The sequence below is a fragment of the Lissotriton vulgaris genome, chromosome 9 (genome assembly GCF_964263255.1).
Source record: "Lissotriton vulgaris chromosome 9, aLisVul1.2, whole genome shotgun sequence".
Taxonomy (NCBI): domain Eukaryota; kingdom Metazoa; phylum Chordata; class Amphibia; order Caudata; family Salamandridae; genus Lissotriton; species Lissotriton vulgaris.
The window spans coordinates 629,121,564-629,143,563 of NC_141697.1; the positions used below are offsets into that span (position 1 = coordinate 629,121,564).

The 22,000-nt window shown below is 42.6% G+C and overlaps 1 protein-coding gene across 1 annotated transcript in view; it reads right to left on the reverse strand.

The window, feature by feature from the left end:
• The window catches only part of LOC147691992 (cytochrome P450 2G1-like), a 708,782-nt gene that overhangs the window by 422,495 nt on the left and 264,287 nt on the right, over positions 1-22,000 (reverse strand). The window contains exon 4 of the mRNA XM_086938281.1: positions 6,935-7,095. Coding sequence (XP_086794407.1) covers positions 6,935-7,095 — 161 coding nt within the window. The remainder of the gene's footprint in view (positions 1-6,934; positions 7,096-22,000) is intronic.

Sequence of the window (22,000 nt, forward strand, 5' to 3'; positions counted from 1 at the left end):
ATAGACGATATTTTCTGTATTTGGAAGGGAGATGAAACAAATGCCAGGAAATACATTGCTAACCTTAACAACAATGAAATGAACATTAAATTAACATCACAGATCAGTAAAGAGAAGGTCACCTTTCTTGACACGCAAGTGGAGGTTTGAAATAATAAACTAGTCACTAGCCTCCACAGAAAAGAGACTGCTGGAAATAGCCTATTATTTGCCACCAGTGCTCATCCGTACAATCTTATTCAAAGCATCCCATTCGGGGAATTACTGAGAGCCAAAAGAAACAACAGCAGCAGCATTGACTTTGAAATGGAAAAACACGTAATGATAGACCGTTTCAAAGAAAGAGGATATTCAGAAAAAACTATCCGACAAGCTGTTGAGAATGTTGATAAGGTAGCAAGAACTGATCTACTAGTCCCCAAACAAAAACCAACGAGTGAGGAAGAAGAAGCAGTAAGGTTCATTACCACATACTCAGGCCAAGCTTACAAAGTGAGAAAAATACTGACAAAAAATTGGCCAATCTTGACAACTGATACTTTTTTAAAGTAAACATGTGAAAGAACATCCACAGATTACTTATCGTAAGGGGAAATCCTTGAAGGATGATTTGAGCAAAAACATGGTCACATCCAAAAAAACAGTACAACACAAGAGTCTCACTGGTTTTGAATGCTGCATGAAATGCAAAGCATGCAAGGGAAGCTCTAATTGTAACAAAGTTAAAGTACCTAATAGTTCCAGATTTTTTAACATCAAGGGTCCCTTTGACTGCAATACCGAATATTGTGTGTACTGTCTTATCTGTCCCTGTGGGAAACTTTACATTGGAAGCACCAAGCACAGGGCCAAGATTAGGATACTGGAGCACAAGCGAGCAATTAGGAATAACAACGAACAATACCCGGTTGCTCAGCATTTTAAGACACACCACAATCAAAATGACAACTTATTGAAATATGTGGTACTTGATGCAGTCAAGGAGAATGTGAGAGGGGGTGATAGACTGCACCAACTGAGAATCTTGGAATCTAAGTTCATTATAGATTTCGAGACACTACACCCTGTAGGGATGAATTGCAGTGAAGAACTGGCAGTCCATCTCTGACACATGCAAATATAATCGGTCTGATATTTCAATCTTTTGTTTTACCATGTAAATAATTTGTTATAATTGGTTTTAAAACACATATTTTCTTTTTACATAGGACAACAAGACTGCAAACAACAAGAAAAGCCAAATAGATACAATTGTTGAATCAACACTGTCACAACTGTTCAGCCCACTGGGGCGATACCCATATAATCACTAGAAAGTGAACTCATGGACATTATATAGCCCACTGGGGCTAGACTGAACTTTATTTTGTTTGATATCATTTAATCATGTACAAAAAACTAATAACGAATTTGGCACGCTAATACTATTTCAAGATGGCGGCCAAAGTGGGTCGGGGAGCACGCAAGCATGGGTAAGCTCACCCGTATGAATTCACCGACAATTTAATAAATTTCAGCCCACTGGGGCAAGATTTACTTTGATGGAGAATGTTTGAAAAAGTAAAACTGTGACAATGTATGTTTATTAACTTACACCACTCCAAAATGGCGATCAAAACAGGTCGGGGTGGATCAACTGTAGTCCTTTTTCCATGCACCTTGTTTGAATATGTAAATAGCACTTTGCATTGATCACATTCACCGTGACCAAGCCTTAGTGGCGAAACGCGTCGATAGGGAGCTGCTGATTTCGTGCCTCTAATAAAAACACTTTGAAGCATCCAGAAGTAGCCTGTGCCGTTCTTCGGATTGGGAGAAACTTTGTTCATATATATATATATATATATATATATATGTATATATATATATATATATATATATATATATATATTTATATTTATTTTTTCCCCTTTTCTCCTTACCCTTATCCTTCCCTTCTCATTTTCTTTTTTTTTTTCTATATCTTATACCCGTGCATTTTTTATTATTTTATTGATATCTTATTGTTTTTTTTTCCTTTTCTCTCTTTCTTTGAGTTACTAGCTTCAGGGAGATACTTTGTAATCGTCATTATTATTTTTCCCTACCCTTTCCTTAGCTTCCTTCTGCTGCATTTATCCCTCTGTGGTTCCTGATTCGTATGCTCTTTGACTCAACTAGTGTCTAGCACTAATTCCCAATTCAGTACCCATACACTCAGCTATTTTCTCATTTTAGATAAAAGATCATCTACCTCCTCTGGGTCGTTACAATTGTACATTTTATTGTTCCACATAACCTTTAGCTGTGCAGGGAACTTCATCTGAACATGTGCCCCCAATGACCTGAGTTCCGGCATTCTGGAGCCTAATTCCCACTGCCTCTGGGCAGTGCGACCTCCGATATCGGAACGTATCAAGTATGGATTAGCTCGGTGATGTAAGGAAGATCTGGAGAGGCACCTATTTTAAATTATTTCCTTAATCCTGTAAGTCTGGAAGTTGACCAGTATTTTCCTTGGGGCCTTCCGATCTGGATGTAACCTGAAAGGGTCCCTGTGCACCCTCTGGATTTCAGATTCCAAGTCAATATCTGGCCGATCCTTCAAGACACCTTCTCGTAAGAGCTTGCACACAAAGCCTTTAATATCCCCAACTTCCTCCCCTTCTGGAATCTTCAAAATTCGGAGGTTGTTCCTACGTGTGTGCATTTCAAGTTTCTCAATGTCCATCATTAAGGATCGATTTTGTACCTTTAAAGAACTTATATCTTTGGCGTATCCAAGCGTAGAATCAGATAAAAGGGAGACCTTAGATTCCAACACATTTGTACGAGCAGAGATGTCCTCTAATTTTGCCTCAAGATGGTCGAATCTATCATGAAGGCACTTCTGATTACTTTGCGACACCTCAAATTTCCTCAGGAGATCTTCCCTAAGGCACTTAAATAGGGAGCCGATCATTTCTCCTTCGGACTGAAATTTTGTTGGACCCTGTTGTGATTGTGGTTGAGAGGTTATGGAGCCTTGAGTAGGGCCAGCTGAAGCCTGTATCCGTAGGGGCGATAGGGGGCTAGGCGGCCCAGGTAATTGAGAAAGCGTCGGAAGACCCTGTATTGTGTTTACTTCAGACCCAACAGACTCCTCTCTGACAGTTGTTATTAAGGTCCCAGACTCCACTTCCTCTTTGGCGCTATCTTGAATACTATCAAGAGGTGCGTACTGATTTTCCAGTGTAATAACTACTGGTTCAAGCACAGGCACAGGAGCAGACTGGGACAGAGGCTGAGCCGACTCACTCGCTTTCTCTTTTGAACAAACTTTCTCTTTTGAACCCGCCATGCGCTCCATGATTTTAAAATAGGCTTCAAGTGACGGGGTGTTTCTCAGAGACTGCTGCTGGCAGGTTGCCCTTGGTGCCCCCGCTTTCTTTACTCCTAACTGTCTCTTCCTTTTAAACGGGGTTACCGGGGTTACCAGATATGGACCGCTTCTCTCAAAGTTATCAGCAGAGTTCAGGACCCCCTTTAACTTCAGGCCTTGCTTGGACCTTAATTGATATCTGTTTCTATTACTTATAGATTGTTTCCCTGAGATTTCACACAAACTATTCTCAGCTGACAATGTAAGGACGGCCTTTGAACTAGGCTGCGCTACCCCTTCTGAAGACAATAGTGTCCCACTCCTAGTTCCAGGCAAAGACTGAGCTGATTGAACAGATAACCCCGGTTGCAAATCCATACAGCCCCCCCTTTTCAGAACCGCCTTACCGGTGTTTAAGGAGCTGACTCTGCTTGCTGTCTGCTCAATTATCTTAACCCGGTACCGGTAGACTGGTCCACGAAACTGGATGGTGAGCCATGCAGATTGCACGTGGCCCCACAACCGCACACGCTGCTCTCTGACTGACCACGCCGATTTTGCTGAGTTTACTCCCGACGGCGGCGCTGGGAAGGATCGTCTACTGCTGGGCTCGTCTCTCCCCGCAGTGCTGCCTGCCATATGTCTTCAGGGTCCTAGCGCGTCCGAGCGCTATAGTCGGCTCTCCTGTTAATACAACAATATGTGTCTGAAAACAACCCAGAAGAGGAAAATAACGAACCCTAAGTATCTCATCGCATCAGGAGATCTAAAACCGCGTCCTGCTGGTCCATTATTCCGCCTTCCTCGTCTGTAGTACTGCTGGGCTACAGAGCTCGGCGACGAGCAATAGCCTGCCGCCGCCATGTTCCCCCGACTTTTTGCAAGTCTTGTACCATGGAACCAAGCAGAGTGCCCCAACCGTGGACACTGCATACTATACAAGTATGCTGTGACACATGCTGTAAGAAAGTGGGTAAAATATTCCCATATTCCCTATACCTTCCAACATGAGTGGTGCCTGGTATGGCTCACATGGCAGATACACACACCAAAGGCCTGGGCCCAGGCAGGGATCACTACCATGGCAGATGTATACAGCGAAGGGGAAATCCTGGCCTAAGAGGCTCTGCAGGACGCTTATGGGATACAAGGAGGGCAGTTCGTCATATATGGAGTGCTGTGATCAGCAATTGTTGGCATGGGGTGGGAACACAAGAATCAGATAGAGTGAATGCCCTCTCCACGTTATTATTACACTCTGTAAATAGGAAGGCAGTAACCTCTATGCGCAGGGAGCGAGCCCCAGTATTCCAAGTGCCCACCATTGCTCTAAAAGCCAAGTGGGAACACAGGATGGACGGAGACATCACTACCAAAGAATGGGATAAATATTGGAATACAAGAAGAGATTAAGCATGAACCTCTGTTTAAATACACCCAACTTAACTATCTACACTGAACATTTTGGTAAACTTGCCAAAATGAATGCAGGACTCCCTTTGGATTACCCTAGATGCCATGTGAGAGGCACACACTTTTTTCATAAGGTCTGGAACTGTCCCCGCATGCAAACTTACTGGAAATCCTTGACAGACTTTCTGACGGAATTGATGGGAAGACCATTACCCTTGATGATGGCACTGTGCCTACTGGGCAGAGTCATGCAGCCCAAACGAGCTAAACACAGATCTTAATATCTGGACTTTGCCCTACTCTTGGGAAAGTGAAACACCGCACTGGACTGGAAGACCACCATGTACCCACCAATCGCCAAATGGCAGAGAAGCTGAAGCATGAATGTCATGGCCTGCATCCATCTTCATTTGGGCAAGGGACAGATAATCACAGAATGGGTCACACTCCTGATGGCTTTACAGCCTCAGGCCAAAATGGATGATAGACCACCATGAGACATGAAGCATGACGCAATAAGACTGCTGAATACCTATAACCTCGGACACAGCTCACATGTTCTCAATGGTGAACAACCTTTACAACGAAACTTTTACAATGCACTACCATTACAACGCGGTCATTACAACGCAAACCATTACAACGCATTGCGCTGGGGGGCGCTCTAGGATAGGGAATACGTTTAATTTACTATCCAACACCTTCCCTAGTGTCCACGGGGACTGGTGTTGGAATAGTAAATTACACTTTTCACTATCCAGCACCCCAAAGCGCTATGCGTTGTAATGGATTGCGATGTAAAAACCGCGTTGTAAAGGCAGGCGTTGTAGTAGCCTGCATTGTAACGTCATACATCCGTTCTCAGTCAAACTCAAACCTGTGGCAGGTGTCTACGCAGATGACGGCAGTGGGGGGGGGTCGGGAATACTCAGTCCTTTAAGGATATTAGTTTCCCTGACACTACATGGAGGGGACTGAGGACATCTTACATGTGGTTTGGGTTGGAATCTGTCATGGGTCTGATATGTACCAGTAATGATGTGCACTGGGACATTATGTACCTGAGGTTGCTGGGGTGTTTGATTACAGGTCTTGCAACGTCTAAATCGATGCAATACTTTTATTTGGCTGTACCTTCCCAGACTGATATGATAGCAGTACACCTTTTAGTTGCTGTTTGATATCTATGTGTTCATGTCACAAAAAAGTAATAAAGAGTTATGCAAAAAAAACACTATTAGTAGAATTGAGAGCATCTCAACACAAAGATCTGTTGTCATATTTTAGTATGCTTCGGTGAATAGTTAACTTCTAATATGAGCAGTCATGAGATGACTTCTTTAGGTTAGATGTCCATAGTGAAGAGCCATGTTTGAGGTTAGGCAATGTATGAAAAAAGGCAGCGCTTTTGAGATGCATGCCATGTGAAGATGCCAAGGCTTTCTACATTGCAAAACAAATTTAGGAACCTGGAACATGTCCAAGATAACTATCTGGTAAGAGTCAAATAATTACAGTACAATGGCATGCACATGACATATTCTGCAATGGTGGAAGCACTGCACTTCATCTAATTCTACAAAATCCAAACCACCCCCTTAACTCATGTTCAATCAAACCCATAATAATCTCCTAGGACGCGCACTTCAGGAGAGCTATTGTGAGACATCCCCAAAGTTCAACCAAGAAATGAAAACAGTTTTAAAAAAAAACGCAAAACTAGAATATAAAACAATCAATAGCAAAAACATAAAGCACTATTGGTTCACCAATAAGAGATCATGAAATAATAAACATTCTACATATTATGCAATTAAATTTCTATTGGATTATTGTAATAATATGTTAAGGGACATCACTGAATAGTCTGGAAACAATAACACACAAAAAGCAGTACATTTGCGAAATGCATCTAATTTGATTGGATAATATTTGCGAACATTAAAACAAATATGTGTTCAATTCCAAAAAAAGAAACAAAAAAATGAAGGAAAACGAAACAAAATAATGAATGAATACAACATCAATTTACGCATAAACATAAATGTTGATTACATTTAATTAAACAAAAGTATAACTTTAGTATATGGACAACCCCTACTCTCAGGAACACAACAAATTCGGGCGTCAGATTTTAATACCTGCAATTGCAATCAGTCACCATATTTTCAATAAATTTACCTGTGACCAGGTAGAACTCAGAATTCTTATATTTTCATTGAATATCTGGAGCAGATATAGAAATCTCTTGTCTTCATAATCAAACCGGTTTCCAAATGCCACTGAACAGATAACATTGGACACTGCTTTGCTGAAGTAAAATGTGGGGTTGAGAGCGGTCTCTACCGGAGGTAAAAATAAAGACAAAGATTAAATTAGATTGCAAGCTGTGTGGATTTGTATGAGCTCTTCACTGCTTCTCACAATGCAAGTCAGTACTTGACATTTTCCCCCTCGTATTGTTCCACTTCAAAATCTATGGGCTGAGCTTGTCAATGAAAATACCGGGAACAGAATTAGGAAGATATTTTGAATTTTACTATAATTCATTATAATTTTTTATGCAATTCATGTATTATGCATTTAAATAATGTTGGACCAATTATTTAAGTCTTTTTCCTCCTTAAGACTTGATGGGTGAAATTGAGCACCGTTATCTCCTGAATGGACGTTGGCACAAGTCTTCGTGTAGATTGTAGAAGGATAGTGACAGAGGGCCTCATTTATGAAAACGGTTGCATTGTTGCGATAAAACAGTGATGCAACAGTTTTCACTGCACGATTCTTATGATATGATGGTTGTGCCGTATTTGATGTCGCGAGGAATGACAGATACATCAGAAATCCTGATGTTTCTGTTGGCGCTAAAGTCACACATTGCTGGAGTTGTGTTGCAAGCATGACTCAACTCCAGCAATGCATGGGGTAGGCTTGTGCCTATGGCACTGTATCATGCTTACGCCTGCCTAAGGTTGTGACTCAGTGGCATCCTAGAAGTGTCACTGTGAAATCTCATCCTGCATACATTATACCTGACGCAGGCATAATGTAGAGCAGGGCTTTACAGATTGACCCATCTGCTTACATGTGTCACTTGTAAATAGGTCACAATGAGGAGCATTGTTTACGCTGCCACTCAGTCACGAAATGTGAAGCCACTGTGGTACAAAAGTGTTGCAAGGTCTTTATAAATAAGGCCCAGAATCTTTGAGAATGATACTGAGGTACTCAGTTAAACAGATTATCATGGACCACAGTTTAAAATGACAACAATTGTGTTATAGGAGGTGTCTCTATGGCACAACAGTTTCTCTGTTCTGATTACATTTCTGTCTCACACTGGCATTACGACTACATTACTTTAGCCAAATAATTGCTGAGGGCTTTATTTATGAAGACCTTGTGACACTTGCGCCGCTGCTGCGTCACTTTCTGCGATGCAGCGGCGGCGTAAACAATGCACCACATTGCACCACATTCACCTTGTAAAGCCCTGTGCCACATTATACCTGCGTCAGGTATAATGTATGTAGGGTGGGTGTTCCCACGCAACAAAGCCTCATAGGAGTGGAGCAGTGAAATCTATCATAATTTACGGCTCCACTTCCAGGACGCCACAGCGTCAAAACCTTACGCCTGCCTCATAGCAGGGTGAAGCAATACTATGGGTATAGGAATGCCACATTCATTGCTGGAGTTGCGTCATGCTTGCCACACAACCCCATCAATGCGTGACTTTCGCGCCAACAGATAAGTCACGATTCCTGACGTATAAGTCATTCCTTGCGACATGGAGCACCATACATTAAATCCATCGCGTTGCAAGGGGGGCACAGTGACAACTGTCATATCGCTGTTTTACCTCAGCAATGTGACAGTTTTTGTAAATGGGGCCCTTAATGTTCAAGTTCGTAGGCCCTTCCTTTGGATCATTGAAGGAAGCCCATGTTAAGCTGAAGTACCAGATAGTGCAATACTTTATTTAAAGTTGTTTAACATGCATTGGCTTCCATTGTTCCTTCTGATCTTTTGGGGTTAACTTCTGTAAATATGCCAATAATGCTAATTTTTTTCACCACATGAATCATGCAAGAACTGTTCCAATATTTAGCATAAAGACAACAAAGCTGATGGTGGAATGTTTACAAATATTTCAGACACAATTGCTTAGACTGCATTAAATTCAGTATTTTTATGTTGTCCACTGCACCACTCTAGATGGTGATAAACACTTTCCATTTTGACAAACTTTATTTCGGTTGATAAGACCATAAAAAGTGAACAGGAAACAGTGATACATAAAATAAAGTAGAGTACATAAAAATAAAATGAGAACAAGCTCAGTTAAAATTTCCATTAAATGCATCATAGCGAAGAAAAATCAATGTTACTATAACACTGCTAGACAGCGGCCAGCATTTACCCCAGAGTATCTTTATATTTCCAATATTAAATAGGTTAAAAGATGATAAAACATGAATTAGATGGTTAAATAAATCTATAATAGATAAAAGATAACAGGAAGGGGACTAGGGAAAATTTTAAGCTTGCAAAACTGGTTATAGCAATGACTTCCGATTATGCCACAAAGAGTTCAGGAAGCAGGAAACTGCAAAAACTATGTGTGGATGGAAGTCTGTTCTCAGTAATCGGTATGCCTCCACATACTGCCTACACCCTAGGTTCCTGCAGAGTGGAATTAACCAATGTCTTCTAGCCGATTTTTACCCGGGGAAAAAAAAGAGAACATAGATGTCAGCCTCGTCTGGGCAGTTACATGCAGGGCACCCCAGGGGGGAGGCTTTTGACCATTTGTTAGTAAAGGCACAGAGAGGGAGAATCCATATTCTAAACTAAAAATAATGTTGTCTTGTGTATTGGTTTCACCTTTGCACTGTGTTAAGTTAGCATGTGCTGGTTAGAAGTTGCATTCCGGGCATTCAACTGCACAGGCCCCAAATATTTAATTAAACGCTACCCCCACTACAACCCCCAGAGGACCCTACGATCCTCCAACAACAACTTGCTAAAACTTCCCAAATTCAACCTAAAAACCAAAGGTGGAAAAACCCTGACCCACCTGTCCTCCAGAGCATGGAACTCCATGCCCCACAACCTCAGGTCGCAGACTAAAGAAACCCATTTCAGGAAGCAACTAAAAACATGGATCTTCAGTCTCCCAGACGAATATGTAATGGCCGCCATCTAACCCTGCCTCTGTAATTGTAATGGTATGCATACTATCTAGCCAGTGCCAGGATGCTCCTTCCGGAGCGATAGTTGCGCTCTACAAATACCCATACAAATACAAATACAAAATACAAGTTAAACGCCATTTTTCCTTTCCTGCTGCCTCTGCACACGACACATTTTGTTATTAATGATTTTCGCCTAGTTAGGTATTTTGCTTTACACGAGAATAACATGTTTGCTTATAATATCAGTCTTGCTTGGTAAGCTATGTCTGTACAGTGAGTGCCGAGGCTTTCAAGGTTATTTCAACACAGCGCTTATTGTTTGGATTGATTAGCGCACAGAGTAGACATAATATGGATGCAGCTGTGGCCAACTTAGGGTTTAGGCGCAATTAATAATGCACTGCGCAAGGCAGGAGACACACACTTGATGAATATCCGTATGTAGAGTGTTGATGCAGGAGATGATGTAATCCATTTCCACTGAACCCAAAGGTATAGGCCCGCCCTTCTAAATCCAAAGAGACCTTCTGTAGGTATAATATAATATACTAGCTAGGGAGGGTAAACCTAGGTTCTATTTAGACCTGTTTCCTTTAGCATTTTAACATGCTTTCACCCTTTGTATTTTATGGAATAGTAACCATGCTGTTAACCTTTTTCCTTATAATATGTTTGCTTGTACTAGCTAAGATACTGCGTTTGAGAACACTGCATTAGAAATAAACATTTCAAACTTGCACGTGTCCTCATTGACTCCTCGTTCTGGATTGATATGTTAGTATAACGAAAGAGTGTTCATGTGTTCAACATTACCTGAGGTGTTCTAAGTCCATGTTCTGGGTTGTCTAAATCATTGAGGTTTTGTAAATACCAATGAGACACTGATAGCTAGAATGGTGGGGGATTTTGGATGCTGAGGTGAGTTTTATCACACCCTATTTCACTGAGGTTCCAAGTCTCTATGCACAGTTCTGTATATGAGCAGAAATCCCAGGTACAATGTTTCCTTGCCAAAAAGGTTGAATTGCATCCAGAAAGTGCTCATGTGGTAATCATCTTTGATGTTTAAAAAGTTGACTTTTAAATGTCCTAATAAAGTATTCCCCTGTATGTCAGCTAGTTTAAGCGATCTAGAAGCGCTGACTAGTGAAAGACTTGATATGGCCTGGGACGCTACTTCCAGGTTACTCCATAGATTTGGCAATCCTAACTTGAACCATGTATCCCTGATGTATGAGAACCAGGGCACGTTACCTGAGCCCGGATAGGCCAGAATCTCCTTTAGTTCTAACCGGTATCCTGCAAGTTCCGGGGTCACCCACTGACCATCTGACCCAAAATGTTAATGGGCGAAGGCGTAACTCCTCTGCTATGGGGTTAATGCCAAGATCAATGCGTAAAGGGATGAGTGGAGTGCTAGGTGGAAGACCCAGCAGGTGTCTGTTAAAGATATGCTCAGTTTTGGTCAGGCCACCTGGGGGACAATGCCCCCAAAGCTCAGCCCCGTCCATTACAGTGCTCCTGATTTGCACTTTGTAAATGTCAGCCACTGTGGCGGCCGGTTTACAAGAGGAGCTCCTGTAGGTTTTAAATACTCCCCCTACCGTCTGGGCAAGTTTGAGGCTAGCATTAGCAATTTGAGGGCCCCCGTCAAACTTTTCAGACAGTGTGATACCAAGATAATCAAAGACTGTCACCCTCTCTCGTAAGGTATCATTTAGAGAGGGATTAGGACAGGAGGATTTGGCTGGGTTAAAAACCATGAATTTGGTTTTAGCGTGTTAATCTCCAGGCCTCTGTTGGTACAGAATGTTGCAAAACTGTTGAGAACCATTTGGATGCCCATAGGTGACTTTGAAAGAAGCAAGGTGTTGTCCACAAACATCATTGGACTTTGAAAATCAGGCTTAGACCTGCCTCAATAGAATCAGTCCAACTAGCGCTCATATGCAATGTTCCCTCTGAAAGGGAACTAAGCAATCCTCTGTCAATTTCAGCTCTTTCAGATTTCCTCAGTCAGGAGGAAGTTGAATCCTGTGGTGCAGTGAGCACGGGTCCCATGTCTGGGAATAAATGGCACCCACAGGTTGTCACATAAATAAAAAGGTGGCATAAACATCCCAGAAGGGGATTTGATTTGCTGAGGTGCTTGTACGATCCAGTAGAAATTATGGTCCACTCCAGGTGGTTTGACAAGAAAAACAACTGTGCACCCCCAGAAATACTTACCCCTTTATAATCTCAAATCTTCATAAAAAGTACTTTCTGCTGATTTCTCTCATCCTAGAATTAAAATTCTTAGATTTAGATTTAGGCATTCGACCTCTTGTGATTGTTGTCTCTCACTTGGTCCAAAAAATATTGTGCTTTGTCCCATAAAAAACTCTTGCATTCACCAGAGCCTTGTAAAGATCAAAAAGAATAAACCAGACTAACAAATCCTTACTGATGCTGCCTGTGTTAAATGCACCATCCCTTGCACTTATCTAATCGTCAACTTTCCGTACAGAACTCACATCACACCACACCCGAGGGAGCTACATAGGCTCCCGATACACAACCACAAAAAAAATCCAATTTCTCACACACACATTCAAGGCACTGAAAAATGGAGGCCCTACCTACCTATACAGTTGCATCTCCTTCCACCAACTACCCAGACACTTCCCCACTGCAGTACTCTTACTCACACACATCCCATATTTACAAAGAACTAGATGGGAGGACAGGCATTCACTTACAGCGATCTTAAATTATGGAAAAACCTCACACTCCACCTCAGAGACCCTTCTTGAATTTTGCAAGAAGCTCAAGACCTGGCAGGAGACTTATCATTTAAATTACCCAACCTACCATTGGCACACACACACACCTGCTCAGTGTCAGGATACCCTCACGGGTGATAGTATGCTTTACAAGTGCACATAACACTTATACAGTATAGATTATTTAGCAAATTGCTTGCAAGTTGATTTTGGGAGGTGTTCCCTATGTGGGATTCCTTTAGAAAAACTGGGACCCATAGGCAAAAATCACTTTATATTATCTTTTGTGATTGAAAAGTTTCCTTGCATAATACCAGTACAAATTGACCATTGATGCATATGCACTTCCAAAAATAGGCAAGTGATTATTGTCCAATGCAGTTGAATTAAATAAGCAACAACAAAGCTAATTGGTCCCATTTTGCCACCGCTCCCTGCTGTCTATTTTGACTTTGTCAAAAGCTTTACAATTGGGACACCAAAGCAATGTAAAGCATTGTGACAAGCATCTTGGGATGCTATTTGATTTGCAATCTTTACAATATTTATGCCCTTTCATGATGGTCACCTGGTTACAGTGGTCCCGTGCGGTGGTGACTTTGTTTTCCTGCTCACGGTGCTGCAAGATATTGGTGGCTGGCTTTCAGAGTCCCCGGGATGTGGGGCACCTGTTGTGGATCCCAGGTGGTGACTTGTGTCGGCTCTTCTCCTGTGTTTGTGCGCTTCTGCTGTTCTATGCTTGCCGAGGGGCTGTAGTGGAGGGTGTCTCTGTGGGCTGCTGCGCTCCTGCCAGGGTTCCTGTTTGGAGCATTGGTGTCTTTTTGGGCTGTTGCACATCGCTTGGAGGATTTTCCATTGTGCGGATTCTCCCCATTTAATGTGGTAGAGGTCTGTGTCGTCGACTTCCCATGAGCACTAGTTGAAGGGGTGCCATTGCTGCCGCTCTAGGGCCTGGCTCTTCATGGATCTGCCTGTTGTCTGCTTCTCTTCTTTCCTGGGGATTTTGCCTACAGATCTGGTGATTCGAATGTGGGTGGTGGCCTGTCGTTTTTTGGCCGAACCTCTGGTTTTGTGCCCAGTCTGAGTGGTGTGGGGTGTTGATGTCTTCCTGGCTGTACCAGTGGGGCATGTGTTTTGGATGTACATGTATTGTCTCAATGTGATGTATTCCTGGCTATTATGCCTCCAGTTCTTGTTGGAGTGTCTGTGAAATCTCCCTCTGCTGTCCTGGCCTGTCGCTTTCTTTTGTTGTAGCCTGCAAGGGCAACTCTGGCTGGCCAACTTTGGTTGCCTATGTGGGTGCAGCACTGTTCTGAGACCTCCGGGATCCCTATTTTCTTCAGCTATTCTCTGCTTTGGCGTTTTGGGTTGTGCTGTTGCCACCTTACCTGGGCTTGTTTTCTTTTTCTCCTCTTTTTGCCTGGCCCTCAATTTGTCTTTGGGGTTGTGTGCCTTCAGGTATTGTTGGTCACATGGTGGTTGGTGGTCTGCTGCCATCTGTCCCTTTGTCTTCTGTGGAGCCTAGGCTGCCTCGTTGGGGCCTTGCTTGCTCATTTCTTGGTGCTGGGTTTGGGTCTTTGGCGGTGGCTGGGCATGCGATGTCTGATTGTTGAAGTACAAGTTTGTTCCCCAAGGCCCAAGTGGAGTCTATGCCTAACATTGGAGAGAACCTTTCAGGTAGGGAGCCGGTATCCGGGCCACAGGCCAGTTTAATAAACAGTTCCCCAGTTTCATTTGAGGCAGCCCAAGAAGATCATGCAGGTGGGGGGCCGGTCATACATGCAGCCCTCTCTCATTTGGAGCTGCCAGCAAATAGCACTACAGTGGCGAGTTCAGGGTTATTTGCTCCACCAGAGAGAAATATTAGCTCTAAATATTGTAGAATTAACTTCCCCCGGAAGCCACCCCTTTGGTGGCAGTCTTAGTAGGGGCGCCCCCACTTGGACCTCATGATACCGAATGCACACTGGCCTTGATGCGGAAAACTAAAAACTGGTGTGACCAATACTGCTCTGGGAAACAAGAGATCTCATCCCACATCATAATGGCCACGCGGGTAGGGTGGGTGGGAGACAGACCCAAACAGGTTAATGGTGACTGTATTATTGTCAACTTTAACAAATGTGATATAGCCAATGGGCTGTTCTGGGATGCCTTCGACTTAGAGACGAGGAGCATCAGGGCCCTGCCTTTTGGCTTCTTTTATTCTCCTGTTGGGAGACCACCGGCTTTTGATAAAATTTATACTGAGGTTCCTGTGAAGAGGTCATACCAGACTTTCAATCATCAACCCTGTAATATAGGCACTAAGCTTTGTCTAGAAAGGTCCAGTGGCAGCGCTGTGACAGCTCCCCAACTGCCATCCCTTCCCTTAGGGCTTGAGGGAGGCCCTGTAGCACTAACTAATAGATTTCTCCCATTGTCTGAACTAGATGTTAATGATTGACTGGAGGTGCCAGATGAAGGTTTACCTGTTGCCAGTTATATTGGTCTGGCCAAAGTAGAAGAAAATCTCCCTCATTGTAAAATCATTAGCTGTAATACTGTGGGTTTAAGATCCAAAAGAGCAGACCCAAATTGGCTGAATTTTATAAAACTTTATGATATAATTGCTCTCCAGGAAACTTGGGACAGAGGGGATAATAATTTTTGGTTAGATGGATATACATCCTACTGTCTACCTGCATTCCCTGCCCCGGCAGGTAGAGCTAAGGGGGGGGGGGGGTTAGTGTCCCTATTTTGCTTGAATGTATGACGTTACAACGCATACATTCAAAACGCATACCATCACAATGCAACTTTTACAACACAACATCCATTACAACGCTTGCTTTTACAACGCATGCCGTTACATCCCAGATGCTATTACAATGCATGCCATTACAACATAACTATAGGTAAGTATTTAATTGTATTAATATTAATTATTTTTAATATATATATATTTTTTTAATTAATTTAAATTAATTATTAATTTTATTTAATATAATTGTATTTTCTATTCTAACTCCTAGGGGTGTAATATTAGGGTAAGTGTTGGATAGTGTACGGGTTTGAATTACTATTCTAACTCCAGGGGGTGTAATAGTAGGGTAAGTGTTGGATAGTGTAGGGAATAAAATTAATATTCTAACTCCAGGGCAGTGTAATAGTAGGGTAAGTGTTGGATAGTGTAGGGGTTAAAATTACTATTCTAACTCCATGGGGGTGTAATAGTAGGGTAAGTGTTGGATAATGTAGGGGTTAAAATAACTATTCTAACTTCAGGGGGTGTAATAGTAGGGTAAGTGTTGGATAGTGTAAGGGTTAAAATTACTAAATTAAATTAATTGACATTACAATTCTTTTTTTTAAAGATATAAATTATACAAATAATTAATTTAATTAATTAAAATTAAATTAAATTAATGTTAATTAATTAAAATACTTACTCATACTTACGTTGCAATGGCATGCGTTGTAATAGCATCTGGGATGTAATGGCATGCGGTGTAATAGCATGCGTTGTAATGGATTTTGCGTTGTAAAACTTTTGATGTAATGGTAGTGTGTTGTTAAAGTTGTGTTGTGATGGCTATTTCCCATTTTCCTTAAAGTTAAAAGGGCCATTGAAGAGGTTAGATGCGGCTTCCCATAATTGTTTGATTATAGAGTTAACTGTTCCTAACTACCCTAAATTATTGTTTGTTAACCTCTATAATTCTGGGGAATGTGATGTTATGAACCAACATCACAGTTATCTGAATTGTTTTTTAGATTCTTATAGGTTGAAGCAATTCACTTTTTATCATATTGTACTAATGGGCGATTTTAACATTCATTTGTGCGAATTGAAATGTTACATTGATGACCATCTAGGACCTGTTCACTCGGTGATTCCTCATTTTGAGCACACACAGCAGGGGGGGGGGCCTTGGAGGACCTTTTGGCGGGAGCAGATCTTTTTGATCCCAGTTTTAATGATCGATCTGATCGGGTCCCCAAATTTAAAGCCAAGGATAGGGACACCATTATTGATTATATATTTTAGTCTTACCCATTGTTAGCTAAAGTAATATTCTACAATGTGAGGCTGTCCACATTTAGTGACCATGACCCTGTAATATTAGAGCTACATGGAGATTGTGGTCTTCTGGGGCCAGTAGTAAAGCAAGTGGTTTCTAGCTCTGTGGCACCTAGTAATCAGGGTAGGAGACTCAAATGGTCCAATGTAATTCCTGACTCATTCTTTGCAGATCTTTGTACAAAGGCTGCAAAGAACATAGTAAAATGCACTGATTTAAGCACCCCAAGGGCTGAGGTCTTAAGCGCCTTTGATGGAATTTGTGAACCGATAGCAGCGGACCTGACAGTGTTATCTAAACCAAGATCTAACAAGGGGGAAAGATGGTTCGATAATAACTGTTCACGGGCCCACCGAAATTTACTTCAGGCCCTGAAAAATATACCTTGTGATAAGATTCTAATAGCCAGTCTAAGGAAGCAATATAAGTTAGCGCTCCATATACGTAAATATGAGATCAAAGTTGAGGCATGGGATGCACTTTTATCGGTCGAAGTCCTTAAGGATACCTCAAGATTCTGGGCTATCATTAACACTCCACTTTTTTCTGGCCTTGAGAATGAATCTATGGAAAGCAATATTAATGAGGCATAGTGGCTTTCCCATTTTGAGGGTATTTATGGGTCTAATGTGGATCAGGGCTCCTGTGCTATTTCATTATGCCAGAGGGGCTCAACTTTGCTGGTTTTTAAGGAGGAGGACATTGAATGGACAATAACTGAGATTTCTAGCAATAAAGCACCTGGCCTGACCGTGTGCCAGCGGATCTGTATAAATGGCACTCCAAATTTTAGTCAAAGATATTAACAAATGTTTTTAATGCTTCGGGCGCACTGGGGTTCCCTGCACCTTGCTCCTGGTCAACAATTATACTGGTATTTAAAACGGGGCAGAGAAGGGATCCTCGGTGTTATAGACCGATTTCATTGATTGACTGCTGTTAAAATACTAGGTAAGGCAATTCTAGCCAAAGTAATGGTTTGGGTAAATGATAATGATGTCCTATCCAACCTACAATACGGATTCAGGCAGGGCAGAAGCACCATGGATCAGTGCCTTAATCTTTATCATTTAATAGGCAAATACACAATGGCTAAATCAGTTCATTACATATGGCCTTTATGGACCTTTCCTCAGCATTCGATCTGGTTAACAGATCGAAGCTGTGGACCATTTTGCTTGATATGCGCATTGATCCTTGCCTGGTTTACTTTTTGGCTGATTTGCACCAGGATCTATCAGCTTCAGTTAGGGTCTCTCAAGCAGGGAATTGCATAAAGCACTTTAAATCAGGCAGGGGTGCATACTGGTGCCACTACTCTTTACTCTTTATATCAATTTGCTTGAAAAATCACTAGTAGTGGCAACCCCTGATGTTCCGCGTGTAGAGGAAAGGCTCATCCCTGTTCTTCTATACGCGGACAATGCTGTGTTACTAGCCTGTACTGCTGTAGGCCTACAAAGGCTGCTGGATGCCTTTGGAGCTTACATGCTGTCCCTGGACCTGATAGTTAATATTTCAAAATCTCATGACAATGGGCCGAGGAAATAGGAAGTCTAAATCCTTTTTTTGTAATGGGGCTGAGGTGACGGGGGGGACCTCCTTTACTTATTTGCGGGTACTTTTTTTATGAAAAATGCTCCTGGGTCCCCCCAACAAAGAGTTAAAAAGAAGGCAGTTGTTAGATCTACTTCAGCTTTATTAGGGTTTGCACAGCGCTTGGGGGTGAGGCCGTTTGAGGCAATGCTTAACATTTACAGATCTAAGTGCCTGCCAATTGCTAAGAGTAGCTCATCTATTTGGGTTACAAACAGCAGGATGAGGTACAGTTGGCAGAAAATAGATTTCTACGTTCCCTTCTGTCTGTACCACAATCTTCCTCGACTTTCGCTTCCCATCCGGAACTGGGGTTGGGCTATGTTTCAGATCAGTTGAGCCTAGCACCTCTGGTTTGTTGGCTTAAAACCTGGCTTAACGCAGATATTACCCTGAACCATCAGATCCTGCAGGACTGCGTTAAGCTGGACAAAGCCAGTAGTATTCCATGGCTGTCTTATGTTAAACTCATGCTCTTTAAATTGGGGCGGCCTGATCTTTTTAATTCTCCTGAGGAGATTACCAAAGAAGATGTGACTTAGGTAAAATCCCAGTTTCTGAATCTAGTGGTGTTGAATCGAGAGGAACGGAAGCTACAGAAACCTCAGGTTAGGGCCCATAATCTGACAAAATCCTCTATGTTAATCGAGCCCTATCTGAGAATTGTGACCAAGCCTTTCCACCGTTAGCTCCTCACTAGATTTCATTTTAATCTGATCCATTTCACGCTGGGGGATTTGCCAGGGTGGTGTAAAGCAGAGGATGCTGCTCGGGTGCCTGTGTGATAATCATTCCCCACAGGATACATTGCACTTTCTGTTGATTTGCCATTACTACAATGATATTCACAGGAAGTTTTTAGTCCCCTTATTGAAAGATAAAGGCTTTTTAAAGGTTAGACCAGCGTTGGTTTACCTTCAGATGCTTAACAGTACTTGGATATTTTTAATATTGCTAGTTTCCTTGTTGCTGCTGTTCGCCTCAGGAAAAAAGGAACATTTCTATGATAATTCATGCTTAAAGCCCATACATCTATATTTTAAGGACATTTTATATAATTTGATACATTATGTTTTATTACTGATGAATTTTACTGTTAATGTGTTGTTTTATTTGATTAGTGGTTTTTGGATTTTTTTGTGCTGTACTTGTATGATTTTAATTAATCGAATAAAGTGGATTGACTGACTGACTGACTGGTTGTTGAGTGTCCTGGTGTGTGCGGCCGGATGCCTTTTCCATTGTGGTTCCTTGGGGTTGAAGTCCTGGATTGGCCTGTCCAGTGTGGCCCTTGTGGCTGGCCTGGCATCACTTTCTCCCTGAGCGTTTTCCGTTGGCGTTTTTTCTCTAGCCAGTTTGTCCTTGTCTTCAGCAAATCTGTGTGTTGGCTGTGGTGTTGTGCTTTGCTGCTTCCTGGTCCAGCCATACAGCCTGTGTCCCAGTCACCTGGTAGATACCAGGGTGTTGGCTTTTCTCCTGGCTGTTCTTTTGTGGCAGTTTCCTTCTGCTGTTTTGGCTTGCTGTTGGTCCATGTGGGTTCTTCTCCCCTGCTTTATTCCTAGTGCTGACTGGGCTGTGGTTTCTGCTGTCTCCTGGCATGTTGGGCACCCCCGCCTGGGATTTAAATTTTTGTTTCTCTGCCTCTGGTGCTGGTTGTCTCTGGGCAGGGCTTCTATGGCTTCTGGTTCCCTTGCAGGGGTCTGTTGGTTTTTAGGTCATTTTGTAGGTCATATTTGGGGAGTTTTGGGATCTTCTTCCTGTCCCTCAGGTGCTGTGCTCATTGGGCTTTGCCTCTGGGTTTGCTGCCTCGCCGGTTCCCCAGGTTGCACATTTGGGCTCTGTGGGTCCTGTCTTGGTGCCCTGCTGGTGCTGTTTTTGTTGACGCTTGCTCGTTGGTTGGCTGTTTTTAGTTCCTTGTTTTTTCTGTCTGCTGGCTGCCAGTGTTTGTGGCTCAGTTTATTCTTTGGTGGGGTCCGGGCTTTGTGCTGATGGGGCCGTCTTCTCTTTCATTTTCTTTGGCTTCTTGCTGGGGATCTGTTGTTTGTCTTTTGGGATTACTTGTTTCTACCTTTGACTCTACCTCTTAGGAGGTTTCACGTCCAACTGTGCGGTTTGTGATGTTCTGCGGTGATGACGTCCATCTTGCCCTTGGTATTGCCTGTGGTTTGGCCTTGTGTTGATGCAGTTGGCCGGGTCCTTTCTGTGGCTTTGGTGCATCTCACTATGTGATGCATCATGGCGAGAGGGATGAGGAGGTAATGCTGCAATTTCTTAGTGGTAATAGCATTACTCTGAGCTCCTCTCTCGCAATGATACATCAAGCCCTCCCCCCTGCCCTGTTGGCCAGTTCAACTCTGTTGGGGCTTGGTTTGGAACAGAAAGTGAGGAGAGGGGCAGGGTGTTTTATATGTTGGGAAAGATTGTGAATGGAGACACATGTACGTGATTCATCACAGCAAGAGAAGAACTCAGAGTAATGCTATTTCCAACAAGTATTTGCAGCAATATATTTGTACTGGCAATGCAAGCAGATGTTTTCTGCTTGTGCACTCTCTCTGTTGTCAGTACATGCCTTGGTAGCCCGCATAGCTCTCACTCTACTGAGCACACCTTGCTCTCCTGAGGAGCTGGGTGATGAAGGAAAGTGTGCAGCGGGAGAGCTGTAAAGAGTGGGCTGCTCAAGTGCTGCCTGTCCAGGGAAGAAGGCAATATCAAGTGCAGCTTGGAGTGAAAAGTTAATTTTAGCATCAATCTCGAGAAATGCCCTCTTGATGAGATGTGGTGAACTGCAGTGAAAGTGTGGAGAACACTGACAAAACAGAAGCAAGCAGTAAGCTGCAAGTACTAATGCAGTGTCCAGTGGAACTGAGTAGTGCCAGTGTTGTGTAATACCCATTGTATCATGTATTATCTGTTCTTCAGCACTTTTCAGAAACGAAACTCTGCCTGGGCAGGTTCAGACTAAAGCAGCAAATTTCACCTTGGGCTGAGTTAGGGGATACACCATTCATCTAGATGCCAAACTCAGGGGCATATTACCAAGCAATAGCGATAATTATCGCTATTGCTTGGTTAGAGACAAGAATTTACTGCTGAACTGCGGCGATTTTTACAGCAAATAAACCTTGGTATTACCAAGGTTTATCGCAAATGCGATAAAATTCGCCGCAATGCATGAATATCGCTGAAAAGTCAGCGATATTCATGCATTACCGAGCTAATGCTCTTAGCCATGTTATCCACCTTCCATTGGATAACATGGCTAAGAACTGCTCAGGGCAGGTGTTAGCTTTTGGAGATATTCGCGCTTAGCGCAAATATCTCCAAAAGTTGGTAATAGGAGATAGCGATGTTAGCGACTGTTTTCAGTCGCTAACATCATGGCACTTTTGCATGTCATTAGTGATAAATATCACTGACATGCAAAGTGGGGCCCAAGATGGTCGCTATCTCCGACTAGCTGTCGCTAACTGGTGTTAGCGACAGCTAGGTAATAGGGAGATAATTTTATCTCTGCTTTCTTGGCTTTTAAAGCCAAAAAAGCGGAGATAAACCCCCTTGATAATATGCCCTTCAGTTCTGGATATCAATCACTTGGAAATTGTCTAATGTTGCAGTGGGTCA